We start from the raw sequence: 16,542 nt of genomic DNA, 5'->3' as shown, positions 1-16,542 counted from the left end.
ATAAACAGTACAATGGCCAGATACATTTTCATGCAAACAAACATCATTTGTTTGATAATGAAGTTTGTTTCATAATTAGCATGTGATGTGAAGAGAAGGAGACATGAATATATATACACACATTTCTACAACCAACTTCTTTTACTTTCCATCCATCAAATCCACTCACAAGACATTGATCAGTCTGGCACAACAGTAGAAAACACTTGTTCACCATGTAGTAGGACTGAACTCAAAACTAAGTGGTTGTGAAGCAAACTTCTCAACTACACAATTATACCTGTGTAGATCAAAATGTTAAAAAATTGGACTATCAACTTAATAAATCTCGAGTCCAAATCTACTGGATATTATGCAAATATTTAATCATAAAGCTTAACCTGACTCTTGCACAATAAAGTTTTGGTACATACAAAAAGTGGATGATAATACAACAAATATGCAGATCTTGCATTTGATTCTGGTGGAAAACCGATGATTGTTCTATAGATATAGAAGTAATCATCCAAATGCTATGCTTGCTTTTACCATACTTGTGTGTAGTTTAGTGTCAATAAGTCTGTCTTTTGGTATAATACTGTAAGGTTTTCTACAGTTTTCAAACGAATGCCATCAACTGATACATAGAATAGTACTGTCATTTCATTTTGATACAACTCAAAATTGTATTTTTCAGATACACAGAACACAATCATAATCCAGTGTGTGTGCTGTGGCATAAGAATGACTTCTATATTGCTACAGACACACTGTAGCTGTCCATAAAAAGATATGGAAAGTTATTGTTTTTACACTCTAATAAGAAAAATTGAAGAGATCTAGTTTGGCAAAACAATAAATAAATTCCAAATTCAAGACCACATAAAATTTCCCTATGTATGGCTACAAGAACAGTAGAGAACAATGTAGGTACCAATATAGATCTCTGTTTATGGATCTGCCACCAGTTTCAACTATTGTTCAAGCAATGGCACTAGCTACTCATTGTATTATAGTGTAAGAGGTTGAGTGCATCATTAATGAAATCCTCAGAAATATTAGTTTACCTTCAGAATTAAAGCAAGATCTCCTTTTAAAGGATTGACATCAGGTTCTTCTATACTCCATCGACCTTTAGAAAATGTGAGGAGAGAAAAATAGCACAAAATAAAATTGCATGATTTACAAAGAATTAAATAAAAAAGATATTTAAGCATAATTTTATTTCTTACATATGTTCAAAAATTATTTTGAAAGTATTTGAAACTACTTTCTTAAAAGAATTCTGTATATATGTAATTATCTGTTTAAAGTAGTTTGGATAAAAAAAATTCTTTACTTCCAAGAAATATGGAAACAAAAATTATTTTTTTAAATGTTTTCTAACCTATATACCTGGCAAACTCACAAAATGGAGTATCAAAGTATGGAAGATCCATGATGCAAACACAGAGTTGTACAAGTGGAGTATATTTCATAAAGGGGGAGCACTGTAAGTCAGCATGACTAAAACCACTTTTTCGATATCAGTGTCTTTACATCACTGGAAAAAGGATATATATTTGCAGAGGAAAGCCTACTTTTCATCAACAGCCATGATTGTCACACGCTGATGACAGGTCAATACCCAGAACCTCGAGTCCGTGTGTATCATAGGTTGAAGACAGGAAGGATGGCTTCCCTTTGCAAATACTGATAGGGCACAGAAAGTGTCTATAGCCAGCCGGAGGAGGTGTTCTCCTGGGGCTACAAGCTACAGTAGCATCCACCCTTAGGGGTTAGCCATATTTAAATGGCAAATATACTTCACCATATATATTTACTTTTACAGGTATTTCAATCTGGCCAAACTTGATGTGGATTTAAAAGCTGTGGAAATATCTGCACTAACCACCCTATAGTGTACTGGGTGCATTTTATTGTGGCACAACACTAAAGAGATTATTGTGCCCTTCACCAAACTAAAGTCCCCTTCACCCTGTCACAACGATGGTAGCTTTGATGTTAACTGACCACTTTTATAAATCAACACACAAAACAAATACAAGAGTTCAAATTTCTTTACATACCATCATATTTAGCAATACTGTCTTCAGCACCTTCTTTCCTAGCTTGAGATAGGATCCACCTGCAAAGATTTATAAGCTATTATGAAACCGAGTTCAATAATGAACTAATGAAATGTATGTGCTTTTTTTAAAGAACGATTAGCAAGGTTACACTTTAAAAGACAAGAATAATAATTTAACTAGGTATGAAATCTTAAATAAGCATGGCTGTGTAGTTGAGAAATTCACTCCCCAATAGCAGAAGTTTCAAATTCCACACCACTGCATGACACCTTAGGAAATGTCTTCTACGGTAAACCCAAGTCAAAGGTCAATCAAAGCCTTGCAAGTGGATTTGGAAGACAGAAAATTCAAAAAACAAAAATCCATTATGTGTATGTGTGTGCATATTTGTATGCACCTGTGACCACTTGTATTGTGGAAATCAGTGTCGTCAGTTTCTCCTGTAAAAAATTGTTGGGTCACTTCATGCTTTCAAAGCCTGGTAGAATAAAACATCCCTTAGTTGAAAAGCAGGTGAAGATTAGCATCAGAAAGGGAATCCAGCAGTAAACAATACCTCAAACAACATATTCTCCTAACCTAAGCAAGCATGAAAAATGAATGTAAAAAGCAACAAAATTACATGTTTGCTCCAACACCACAAGATCCAATGTTAGATTCACAGAAAAGCGCATTTCTTGACACTCCCAGCTGTCAGTTCATTCTTCTACTATCCAGGTGATCTAATCAGCAGTGAAGGTAAGTCTATAAAATTTAGTTATTGCTTCAATTGACAATAAATGGCTTCTCTCGTGCAAAGGACAGACTGCATGATGCTTGCATACAAAGTATGATGTAACATGGAAGTAACATATGGTTATTGGATATGGAGGATATACTAAAGCTGGAAACAAACATGGAGAGTATACTCTGCAGGATGGATAACTGTCAACATGTATGAATAACAGAGCACAAATGTGCTGAAAGAAACAAACTGGACACCAGAGATATTTGACATAGTGTGCATGACATGCTAGAAATGCAGACAAATTTCATTTGCATTACACTTTACTGTCTTAAAAAAGGAAAGGACACATTGGATAATGTAACCCTAGGTATTCTAGGCTTAGGGAAATAAATGAGATGGTCACAAATTTCTTTACTTATAGGTCTGCTGGATCAGGGTCAACCGCAGGCTAAAGAGTAACAGCTAATTTGGATTTTCCAAGTTGACATATCTTTATCTCCTTTTACTTGTTTCAGGCATAATTATTTATGTGTTTATTAGACTCTCAGAGTGGTTGGCGTTAGGAAAGACATCCAGCCATAAAAACTATGTCAAATCAAACTGGAGTCTGGTGCAACCTTCCAGCATGCCAGCCCTGGCCAAACCGTCCAACCCATGCCAGCATGGACAACAGATGATGATGATGTGCAAAAGAAAATAGTGATGGTAAAGGCATGAAATATGCATGAAGAATGATAGGCAAAAAGATATCAAACTATGCAAATAGAAGCAGCTAGCAGGCCAAAGAAGACTTGATTAAAAAAAAGTGAAAAATAATGACAGATGTTGAGCCTCATAAAAGACAAAAGACTGCAACAAGTGGAGAGACACTTTATTGAAAATCACCCATCTAACACACACCAGCAAAGAACATGAATATAAAAATGATAATAAAATCACATTTATCAAAGGTAAATTCTACTCAAGTGGATTTGAATTTAGAATGCAAAGGTGTGTAATACCACAAGGTATATAATCCAATATTACCATTTTTGTCACTAAGTTATCAATAAAATAATTACTTCAAATATTGGCACAGGACCACACAAATCTGAGAAAGATAGTAGTAGATTAAATTAATAGTGAAAGGGTAGAAAGCAAAATCAAATTTAATGAAACTGAGACTCAATGTCAAATTTAGTTATTTCATAAGTCAGGTAAATCAATTCTGACTAAGCTGTATCTGAGTTTACACCTAGAGATGTTTCGAAACGAAGAAATCGATACCATAGGAATTTGTAGAGAATGATGATCAATGAGAAAGAGTACATCACTTTCTATGTCTTTACATAAAAACAGTTTCAGAACAAACTAGGTCTTTACTTTTTTTCTCTTTTAGTTAAAATATTTATTGAAGTTATATCTGAGCACCTATAAAAGGCAAACGAATCTAACTATTAATCTTTATTTAACTCATGTCTTTAGAACCAATTTAAACAATCCCACCAATATTCCCAGTATATACAGTCTATCAAATTCACTCACAATGTATCAGTTGATCCAGGGATGTAGTAGAAAACACTTGCCATAGTGTTGTGTCTTGGGTAAGTGTCTACTACTATAGCCCTGGACTAAGTAATGCTTTGAAAATGAATTTGAGAGAAGGAAACTGTAGGAAGCCTGTGTGTGTGAATGTTGATATTTTGTCACTGTCTGAGTAAAATGGTGATTTTACATTCCTTGTTGGCATTACAACTGACAACTCTGTGCTTTCAAAGACTTGTAGAATAAAAAATCCCTTACTTATTGTTTAATTATATAAAATCTTTAAAAAATAATGTAGAAAAAAACATACTAACTTTTTATCAAGATCCTTTTCATTATGGAAAGGTTCAGCAAAATAAGCAAAACCAACAACTTTGGGTTTTGTATAAAGAGGCTGAAAAACAATTATTTAAGAAACAAATTATAAATAATAAAACAGTCATCTATGGGAACAGGATTTCATATTTATAAAAGAGGGTGGGGAATGAGATAGCATGGTTTTCGCAAGAAGGTAAAATGGTTATAACCAAGAATCAAAATTTGATCACAGAACCAGCTCAATGGAATTTTACTTTATACTATTTGTTACAAAGTTGCATTACAGAACCAGTATAGTGAGAGATTACATTAATAACACTTGTTACAAAATTTTAAATAATAACTATCTCCAAAATCTTTATCAAAACATACATTCATAAATACCCACAACTACAACAGTCTCACAAGAGAAAGGCCATCTAACTGAGTCACTCAGCAACGCACTCCAAAATCTAACAGACATAGTGCCACCTCACTGCCTTTTCTTTTGATCTTACAATAGCTTCTCTTGGCCAGCTGCATAGTGCATCCACCCACAATGTATGCAGATTGCCTCTGGAATCCCTTCCCTGCTTGTTTTTCTATAGTCGTTAACTTGTAGCTGTCTAAGAACAACCACATCAATCTCATTGGTCTCAAAAGGCCTACAAAGATCTAAGTGAAAATATTTAAAAAAAGAGAGAGAGAGAGAGAGACAAAGATATGGTTAAGCTCCAAGAAAAAGTACAGTAGAAAATAAATTTAAATATTTTCTAAAATTCATAGTGATACCTATTTTAAGACAGTAGTGTGATATTGAGCAGGATTAGCAACTGCATACAGCTCTCTCTAGTTCATGTAAATCAGAGTACAGCAGGTAGTCTGGCCTCACTAGTACAATCATGCCAGCAAATCAAGCACCAAAAAAGAAGCTCATCTAAAATGAAAAGCATCAAATAAATACTTACTCTTTCAACAGGTGGTTCTTCAACTTTTTCTTCCTCTTCAGAGACATCACCCTCTATATGTTTCTCTATATCATCATCTGCTTCATCGTCAAGGTCCCCACCTTCTTTGATTCCAGTAAAATAATCATTATCTTTATCACCTTCAACTGCCCGCACAAATGAGGTACACAGTGCAAGTAATAGAAATATTAATAAACTCTTTCTCAAAAACATACTTGGTGTTTCTGGTAGGAAGAAAAAGAAAAGAGAAACAAATGTTAAATATTTATGAAAATAGCTAATAGAAATGAAAGAATTTCATAAAAATAAAACATTTCAAACAAAAAAAAGTAAGTTAGATAATTCAACTTAGCACATCATCAACATGAGATGGTACTTCAAGATGTTAATACAAGTTTAAAATAATCTAAACAACACATCCAATTAAACCCTTTAGTATTTAAACCGGCCAAAATAGTTAATCTGTTTTATGTTCAAACTGATCAGATCTAGGCTCGCACACCTATCCTACAATGTTATTCTATATTAAGTAATTACACCATCAAGCTCTTGAAGATATGAGATAATGCATGATTAATTCAATTAAATGGGAATCAATAGGCATTATGTTTGATAGAATAATCTGAACACTAAAGGGTTAAACCAGGTATATCTGGCTCAAAAATTCTATCTGTTTTAAGTTCAAACTGACAAGATCCAGCCTCTCCGACCTACTCAAGAATGTCATTCAAAAGTAAACTGTCACATCATTAAAACCTCAAAGCTGTGAGATAATCTGAATGCTACAGGGTTAACCTGGATCATTAAAAACACTACTGCTACTGTTTGTAATGATCCAGGTTGACTAATAGCTAATTTATAAAAAAAACAATAATCAAAACTATCTGGAATCATTTCATCAAATCATATCAATATTGTTAAAGTTACTCAGCTTGAGATAACAGTTTTGCCCAGTCATCCAATATATTCAGATTAACTCTCCATTTACTATTCCCTTTGTTGTACTCTCTCATATATCACTCTTATCCTACTCATTATACTATGCCATCTTATATCATTTGGTCTATTCACTTTCAATCTCCTCTGCTATCATTTTACCCTCTCTCCTTATCTGTTTACTCTTCACTTCCATCATAATGTCTAAGTAATGAAGACCACCATAAGACCTATCTATATTCACTACTCTCGACCATCACCATTCTTTACTGTTAATCATCGATCTCTTTCCTTCATATCACGTCGCTTTAACATTTACTTATTGCCCATCTTTATTTTTGCCTATTACCATCACACATCTTTACTGCTATCCTATCATGGTACTTTGACATTCAATCTCCTTGACAACGAATATATTGCTACCACTATCTCCTTCATTACTCCTACCCCTCCTATCATCCTTTCATTCAAATCGTGGTTTACCTCATAACAAATTTACTCTCTCTCTCTCTCCTCTATTCAGTTATATTTGTCTTAAACAGAGACAATGTTAAGTAAAGATAGCTGTTTAGTCTTGCAGAGAACAAGACAACCTCTAGTGTGGGCACCATGATAAAATACATCCAATACATTCTGTGAAGTAATTGGTATTAGGAAAGACATCTAATAGTAGATATCATGCCACAAACAGAACATTCAAGTAAGATGTGTAAGAGGAGAGTCACTCCAAATTAGAACCAACTCAAGTGACTTGATACTTAAACTAATGAATAGTAAGGCTGACTGACTTGGTGGAACATTGAGCTATTTAGTCACAGTTCTTTATTTTATGAGGTCAAAATTAGCTGAAGTCTACTTTGTTTTCATTGGAGGTGGGATAAAATACCAAAATTTGCCAGGGATAAATTTCATTAATTCTCCACCAAAATAAGTAGCTTTGTACCAATGTTAGAAATTATTATTTAAATCTAACAATGTTATCTTAACCACTTATGCCAGTTGAGTTATAATTTTGAATGACCCTTATCCTACACACACACTGAAAAGAATTCACTGAATCCTTTATGAAGATTTTAAAAATTCGCCAACACTACACCTGATTTTCTCCCCTCCATACACACACAGGCATGTATCTGACTCATACATTGTTCACTTTCCAGACATTTTTACATTACTGCATGTACTTTATATGCACTTTCTGACAAGTTGTGGTGCACCTGAGCACTGTATACAATAATTTCATTATTATTATTATTAAATACGTGATAAATTCTTTTTTATTTATTCAAAGTCGTTAGAATCCAGCAATGTTAGGCTTTCATAAATTTCACTGCTACGAGTTGACACACATTTCTCTTATTTAAAGAAAAATGACAGCATCATGAACAAATTGTACAGTTATATTTTATTCTCTAGACATCAGGTGTCAAAAGGTAAAATTATGAGACAGGGTTTTATTTTATTTATTATTAAGCTTATGGAATGACAGCTAAATTGTGAGGTGAAGAATTTTGCTTTGCAATCACATGGACCCAGATACAAGTTTACTGCTCTGCAACTTGAATAAGAATCAAAGTCTCAAGATATTAAGGTGGACTCAGAAAGAGAATGATGAGCAATTTCAGGTATGAACAAAGCAAGAGTAGATAAAGGGTGATAAATGGAAAATGTCTAGGGGAGGGAGGGAGAGAGAGAGAGAGAGAGAGTGACAGTGGCAGTACAAATAGGTTTTAGTGTGTATCAGGTACAGATAGTATGATGCAGTCTTATACATAGTCCTAGAGATGGGTAGAGTGATGACAATAGTTTGATACACTCTTTTAAATATAGGATCATTGAGGGGGGGGGCGGGGTGCAGAATTCAGAATAATAAGAAGTGATGGTAAAAGGGAATATTGGTTATCTGCAAGTATTACAAATTGTGATAGAGAAAATATATACTTCTTACCCTAGGACACATCAGTTTTTTTAAATACACTCTTACAATAGGGAACACTTCAATCCTCTGATTTTCACATCACAAAACTTGTGCAAATTTATCCCTTTCTGCTCCACCCCTAGCTGAGTATATTTGATGTCTGGCTTCCCTTCTGACTACTTGACCTCTGCTTTCACTGTCCTTCAAAACCAAGTTGGTCTTTCTACTTTTCTGATTATATCTATCTATCTGACACAAGTATGCTTAAGACAGCAAAGAGAACATTCCACTATGATAGATGAATCCCACAAATATTGCTTTCTATGTGACTATATTACCAACCAAAGTGAATGTGTTCTGCCAATTCTGGATGTTGAAATTAGTACTTATAAACATGTAGTTGGATTTACAAATAATGCTTAAGGCAAAAGAAAGAGCATACGTATATATTTCAGCAATGTTTAACCCTTTAACATTTAAACCGGCCATATCCGACCAAAAATATTCTGTCTGTTTTATGTTCAAACTGGCCAGATGTGGTCTATCAGACCAACCCTACAATGTCGTTTTAAAAATTAACAGCTACCTCATAAAAATCTCATAGCTACAAGATAATGCCTGATTAGTTCAAGCAATGTGGATGAAAGAGGATTAATTTTGGCAGAATAATGAGACCACTAAAGGGTTAATGGTAAACATTAGCGAGAAAACCAATAAACAAATGCTTTTCAACAAATATATCATGTATGGCATTTGTTCTAGCCAAGTTGCACAGACACAGCCAAATCATTCAGTCAGGTATAAGGAACCAGTGATTGACCTGTTGGAAACTTGTAACCAATGAGGCATTGCTATTAAAATGTCTGTTTAATTGAAGGATTTGATGTAAAATAGCTGAGAATTAGTTGTAATTAAGTAAATAGCCTGGAACATGAAGAATTAGGTTATATTAGCAGTCAATGTAACAATTGAGCAGAATAAAAACCTACACAAATTATTACAAAGCCATAGATTGGGTAGGAAGTGGGGGTCATTAATTTTACTGTATGACTGATACTAATTTTTATCAAATAGGCGCAGGAGTGGCTGTATGGTAAGTAGCTTGCTTACCAACCACATGGTTCCGGGTTCATTCCCACTGCGTGGCACCTTGGGCAAGTGTTTTCTACTATAGCCTTGAGCCGACCAAAGCCTTGTGAATGGATTTGGTAGACGGAAACTGAAAGAAGCCCGTCGTGTATGTATGTATATATATATATATATAATATATATATATATATATATATATATAATATATATATATATATATATATATATATATGCGTGTGTGTGTATGTTTGTGTGTCTGTGTTTGTCCCCCCCCCCCCAACATTGCTTGACAACTAATGCTGGTGTTTACGTACCCGTAACTTAGCGGTTCGGCAAAAGAGACCGATAGAATAAGTACTGGGGTCGATTTGCTCAACTAAAAAACGCGGCGCTCCAGCATGGCCACAGTCAAATGACTGAAACAAGTGAAAGATAAAAGATAAATCAAGAAAAATGAAAGGCACCAAAGTACCACAAAGCATTTTGTCAAATGCTCTACAAGTTCCGTCATTCTACTACTTGAATTATTGGTAATGAAATAAGTAAATGCCAAATATGCATAGTAACTGCCCAGTTAAATACTTAAAAACCTTTTCCATAAATCTAAATAAAATCATAATGATGACATCCAGAAGATTGCAAACAAAAACAACACCATTTGTATGATGGTGATGTTTATAACTACTGCCCAATGTCAAGACAAAGAGGTGCACACACACACACACACACACATACACATTCATGCACACACGTACATATATGATGGGCTTTTTTCGTTTTCTGTCCACCAAATCCACTCACAAAGCTTTGGTTGGTTTGGAACTGTAATAGAAATACACATGCTCATGCAGGGAACTGAACCCAAAATGCAAATGATTGTAAAGCTAAATTCTTCACTGTATTTTACAGTCATGCTTGTACTTGGACAAAAATCAAGATAAAAGTACATTAAAAAAAATGACAAACAACGAATGCTACACTCTTCCTCTTTTTGCATCACAAAAAGCATCTTTTCTCTATCGACAGTAATCGGAAGATTGTAAATTCATAGATTGTATATTTTTAAAAGGAACATACGTTTTATATTTTAGACTAATAGTTTTGAAGTTAAATTTGGTTAACAAACAACTTGATCTGAATCAGTTACATTGTGATAACATGATAAAAGTCATTTAAAACACGCACATGCTTATATTCATTTTTGTCTTACTTTTTAATAGTATTTAGATATCAATAAGTATCAACAAAAGATTGTGTTACATCTATGACTTATCACTATTCACTCCACAGCATCAAAGAAATTGTTTTGATGATTCATATGTAATCTACTGTACTACATTATCCGCATGTGAAAGGCACTTCAGTGACAATCATTCATTCTACTTATCTACCTAGAGATAATACTATGGGCACAGCACGGTTGTCTATAAGTAGCAGCTTCAATATATTAAGTTTGGGTGCTGGGTTCAAATACCCCTTTTTGCAAATGACAATAGGAAATCCAATATGAAATATGACTATTTTCATCTCTGCACAATAAAATAGAGACCCATATATAATATTACTACCACACGAAGATGCAGTCACAAAATAATGCACATTACAAATACCCAACTGTTTACAGATACTACCACAAAAACATCCTCTCACAAACTAATACACATATAAAACCTTTTAACATTACAAAGAAAATTACAAAATGAACAAAAAAAATTACATTCCATCAAGTAGAAATCAATAGATCCAAATTAGGATCATTCAAAGAAACAAAAACTGGCCTTATTCAATTGAATAGAGGAGCAGAGCTATAAATGTTAGTGTATTCAACTGGTATTGCTGATTTGATATAACAAACCAGCTTAGACATTATCTCATAGATTACTTTTAATGAAGAGGATAAAAAAGGAAAAAAAAACATCCATAACAAAACATCCATATTGAGAATAAAGTAACAAATCAAGCACTTGTGATAATTATTGGTAGCTACTAGCATATCTCATTCTAAGAATTCTCATGTAGAAAATTGCTGATTGAATTCAGTACCTAATAAAGTCAATAGAAATAAAAGCATGAGCATATTGAGTGAATTCAAAAGAAAAATATAACAGTTTTCCAAAATGAGATTAAGGGATGGAAAGCCATGTGAAATGATTTCAACCAAGAAGTGGAAGGAAAAAAAGAAGCAGATTATAGACTCAGCTTGCTGAGAGCTTACTATTACACTGAAGTGCTCAATAAAGGATCATTTAATAATAGCATTAAATTTAAGCTTAAGATTAAATTAGCCCAGCTGGGATGGAAAATGGAGAACATTTCATGGTCAACACTAAATCGATTTTGTACATTTGTATGTATTTGATATAGCAAACTAAATGAATAGCTTTTGTATTGGTAAATGTGCACAAGACAAACTGTCCCAGAAAGAGGATAGAAGAATCTTAAATCTACATATGTAGAGAGATACTGAAAGTCAAGTTCACACGATGATTACTGATGTGCTGAGCAGCAGATTTCATTTAATGTAAATGCAGGAAGGGGATAACAAGTGGTGATGCAGGAAGGGCAGAGAGCAGCAGTATAATAAATCTGTAGATAAATTTTAAAAATGTAAGTGGTGAGAGATTGGGGATGAGAGAAAGAGAGAGATATGTACAGGACAGAGATGGGTGCAGCAGAAGTACATCAAAAGTACATAGTTGTAGAGGACAAAGGTGGGAGGTGGGTGACAATAGCATATATGAAAGGTTGATAGGTGATAGCAGATGAGACAGCGTTAAAGATGAGGTGTGGCAGTCCTAAAATGTAACTCAGAGATGTAACTATTGTAAGTGAAAGCATGATGGGAATAGATTGAGTGCATGGACAGGGTCCTGTAGGTGAATGGACATAACTATAAGGCTTTAAACCAATCCTGCACATCTATGTAGAGAAGACAGTTTTTATAAACAGTAATCAGGTAACATTACATTAAGTATAGGAAGAATGTCAAAGATTCAATGGACATAAGGTGAAAATGGTTTCAGAATGTTCCACTTGTACTATAACAAAAGAACTTTACCTTGTTAGTTTCAGACCAGACTTTAATTCAAGGTTAAGTTGTTAGAACTAAGACTACTTAGCTGTAATAATATTCAAATGATTCAATTAAGAACTACCCAATTTATATATGTGTACGAAAGAGAGAGAGAGAGTGTATGTGTGTGACTGTGCAAAGTGTGTGGAAATGGATGAAGGGATGGCAAAGTGGTTAAAAAAGTCACTTCACAATAACAAGGTCCCAGATTTGATTCCACTACATAACACTTTAGCATGAGGTTAACCCAACCATACTGAGTGAAAGTGAACAGATGGGAACTGTATGGAAGTAATCTGAATAAACTGTAATTCAAAGGATCTATTTTTATTACACACTGTGTTAGGTACATTTTGCCTGAGTATTATACACTAAAGTTATATGTGCCTACAGAAAAATTCAGTGAGCAGAAGTTTGTTGAATAATTGGAATTTTTATCATTGATGCCAACAGAAGATTCATATGTGAGTATGAAACTCATAAAATATTTTGCATTAGAGTAAATCATGTTTTACTTTTGTTCTCATAAAAGCATGTGATCATTGTAACAGCTGTGGAACTCTTACTACCACCCTAATTTAGAGCATGTAAACTATAACCTCACTTAATATAATAGAGAACTGGAGAGTACAGATGTTTTAGTCAGTTGAAAACACCAGGCAATCAACAGTGCTGTTATGTATCAATGATTTTTTTCAGGGGTGGAGAACTTTAATACCAGGAGTGAATTTCAAGTAAAAACCTAGAGGTGCATCAGTGCTGATAATTAGGAATCTTACAAATTCATATGTATATACATGATAACACTAAGCAGTGACATTAATTATAATTAATGTTAGTTTTATTAGACAGTAATAATGCTTTCAGTATCATCAGAGATTGTTGAAAGCAATGTAATAAACTACTGTCTTAAGACTCAAACATTTCCCGAAACACTCAGCAAAGCAGTTTCAAATTTGATGAAGTCAAAATTTCAGTGGTAGTTCAGAGATTCCTTATCTCTGGTCTTGACACTTATCTTTCATTAGCCCAATATCAACTAGCTGCTATAAGTGCTACATTTTAACACTAACAGCATTATAGAATTGGTTAAACAGAGTTCAATTCTACCCATAAAGGTTTACAGTAGACAGGCTTCTAATCCAGTGGAAGACATCATCTGCTTAATTTCATGACAACCAGAGATACTAGACCAATACGCTCATGAGAGGGAATAATAATGTTATGTTTAGTTTTCAGGTAGTTAAAACAGATCACAGACCCTTTTTATTCTTGTTTATGAGAGGATTAATAGCTGTACATTGTAACCTAGTAAAACTCTAGTGATTGTGATTATTTAAAGTTTGGCGACAATGCAGAGAGACCAGCAAGATTCAACAAGTAATTAAACTAAATACTAAGAGATTTAGGCAATCTAGTCTGTTATATTTTATTGCCTTGCAAGATAGAATTAAAAGTTACAGTAGAAAAAGCCAATAGTGGTTGTTAGTCTACTTACCAAGAAAGAAATACTCCAACAACAGCAATAAACTGTCTTTTGTCAAACTTTAAATAATCACAATCACTAGAGTTTTACTAGGTTACAATGTACAGCTATTAATCCTCTCATAAACAAAAATAAAAAGGATCTGTTTTAACTACCTGAAAACTAAACTATTCATTTGTGTCTCTCTAACAACATGCTGGCTAGCAAATTTCTGATAGAAAACTAGACAATGAGAATAAGGGCAAGCAAAAGCAATCTCAATATAAATATAGGTATTGACTAAGAAATTACAAAATGGAGGAATGCAGAACTAAATCTCACTGTATTTAGTTTCATCTTTCTATATTTTGAGTTCAAAACTCACTTTGAGTGATTTCACATTTCATCATTCTAGGGTCAATCCAGTTACCTCTATTCCTACTCTGTAAATGTATGAACTTGTGATTATCAGTATCATTTAAAAAAAGGTCGAAATCTCTTAATCCCTGATCACACTTAAAATGGTGATAAGTCCAAGCAATATCCCTTAACCTGTGTTAGACCATCCCTAGTTCTAAGATACAAATTTTCAGTTTTAAATTTCTAAATTAAAATCTTCCATCAAAATTCTATGTTAATTTATGTTCCAAACAAAAACTTAATTCTTTTTTTACCATAGTCACAAGACCTGAAATTTTTGAAGTGAAGAGCTAAGTGCTCAACTGGTACTTATTGACCCCAAATGAATGAAAAGCAAAGTCAACCTTAGTGGTATTTAAACTCAAAATGTAAAGCCAGAAGAAGTGCCACTAAGCATTTTGTCTAGATTAATAATGACAGATATTTTACTAAATTCCTTATTTTCAAAATTAATTGAAACAAAAATAGTGTATTTCAACAGAAATATGGTAGCAAAAGATTCTCCACCACCAATGAATGTATAACATTATCCTTTATCTTGAGGACTGTAGTCAATATTCATGAAACTGATAATGCTGATTTCAAATGGCATTTCAAACATGTGTCAATGTATATTCATATTTTTTTACTAAGACAGTACTGCTTGTGCATAAAATGAAAGCCAGAGTTTGAAGGGCTAATTGAATTTAATATCTATTGTAATGTTGGAAGAGTATAAACATTTATCCTTAAAAACTTTACATATATCTACAAATGCAGTCAATGACCTGTATTTAAGCAAACTAGAATTACCCTAAATTTTCCTCAAAATCTTATTGTCACTCCAAACAAACTTTTACCTATTTTGTAAATGTAACCTTGTTTTTCTATATGCATCTTTAATACATTAATTCATCATTATCATCATTTAACGTCTGTTGTCCATGCTGGCTTGGGTTGAATGGTTTGACTTGGGCTGGCACACGGGAAGGCTGCGCCAGGCTCCAGTCTGATTTGGCATGGTTTTCTACAGTTGGATGCCCTTCCTAATGCCAACCACTCAGAGTTTAATGGGTGTTTTTATGTGCCACTGGCACGGGTGCCATTTGTGTGACACTGGTATCTACCATGACTGTGATTTTGCACAGCCTGATGGGTCATAATGTCAAAGGTCTTGGTCACTGCCTCAGTAAGACCCAACACTCAAAAGGAACTTGGCCACTTTGCCCCCATGGGGCCCAATGCTCAAAAGGAACTCAGCCACCTTGCCTCTGTGAAGCCCAACACTCAAAAGGAACTCAGCCACCTTGCTTCTGTGAGGCCCAACACTCAAAAAGAACTCAGCCACTTGCCTCCATGAGGCCCAATGCTTGAAAGGATCTCAGCCACTTTGCCTCTGTTGGGCCTAGTCCCAACGCTCAAAAGAACTCAGCCACTATGCCAACGTTCAAGGTTGATTTCCTTATGTGCAACCAGCATGGGTAGGCTCGGCTTGATGAGTCCACTTAAGCAGAGTACATCGTCAAAGGTCTCAGTCACTAGTCATTGCCTCTGTGATGTTCAAGGTTCAAAGATCATGCTTCACCACTGTGTCTCATGTCTTCCAGGGTCTACCTCTACCACAGGTTCCGTCCACAGTTAAAGATCAGCACTTCTTTACACAGCTGTCCTCATCCATACCAGTGCAGTTATGTCTCTTGCACACTACATCTGGTTCCCCTTATGCCTAACTTTTCTCTGTCAAACATGCACACTGACATTGCACATCCAGCAAAGAATACTGGCTTCATTTCTTTCAAGCCTACACATGTCTGTTATAGCCAATGTTTCAAAAATATACTAACCTCATTAATAATCCTTCCATAGGTAATAACCTGACAGAGAATACATTATATCCTAGTTTTAATGAAATGCAAGTCATGAAATGTCTTTTGATTACTAATTCCTTGCCTATGATCAAAGGTCCTATAGACAAATGTAGAGCAAGTTAAACTGGTGAGTTTCCCAGACAAAGTTTCACAAAAGTGTAATTTGCTCTGCAAAGTGAGAAGAAATTCAAAAATAGTTTTTTTTTTTGTATTTCATTCCCTATTAC

At 34.3% G+C, this 16,542-nt stretch overlaps 1 protein-coding gene across 4 annotated transcripts in view; it reads right to left on the bottom strand.

Moving 5' to 3' along the window:
• LOC115218347 (calnexin) overlaps positions 1 to 16,542 on the bottom strand; it is a 63,697-nt gene that overhangs the window by 37,306 nt on the left and 9,849 nt on the right. For all 4 annotated transcript variants that reach the window (XM_029788107.2, XM_029788106.2, XM_036508298.1 and 1 more), the window contains exons 2-5: positions 5,568 to 5,791; positions 4,617 to 4,696; positions 2,049 to 2,107; positions 1,047 to 1,111 (exon numbers count right to left, since the gene is read on the bottom strand). In XM_029788107.2, the coding sequence (XP_029643967.1) occupies positions 1,047 to 1,111; positions 2,049 to 2,107; positions 4,617 to 4,696; positions 5,568 to 5,791 (428 nt within the window). The remainder of the gene's footprint in view (positions 1 to 1,046; positions 1,112 to 2,048; positions 2,108 to 4,616; positions 4,697 to 5,567; positions 5,792 to 16,542) is intronic.

This window comes from Octopus sinensis, linkage group LG13 (assembly GCF_006345805.1).
Source record: "Octopus sinensis linkage group LG13, ASM634580v1, whole genome shotgun sequence".
NCBI classification, from domain to species: domain Eukaryota; kingdom Metazoa; phylum Mollusca; class Cephalopoda; order Octopoda; family Octopodidae; genus Octopus; species Octopus sinensis.
This window is presented reverse-complemented; position numbering and strand designations above follow the sequence as displayed.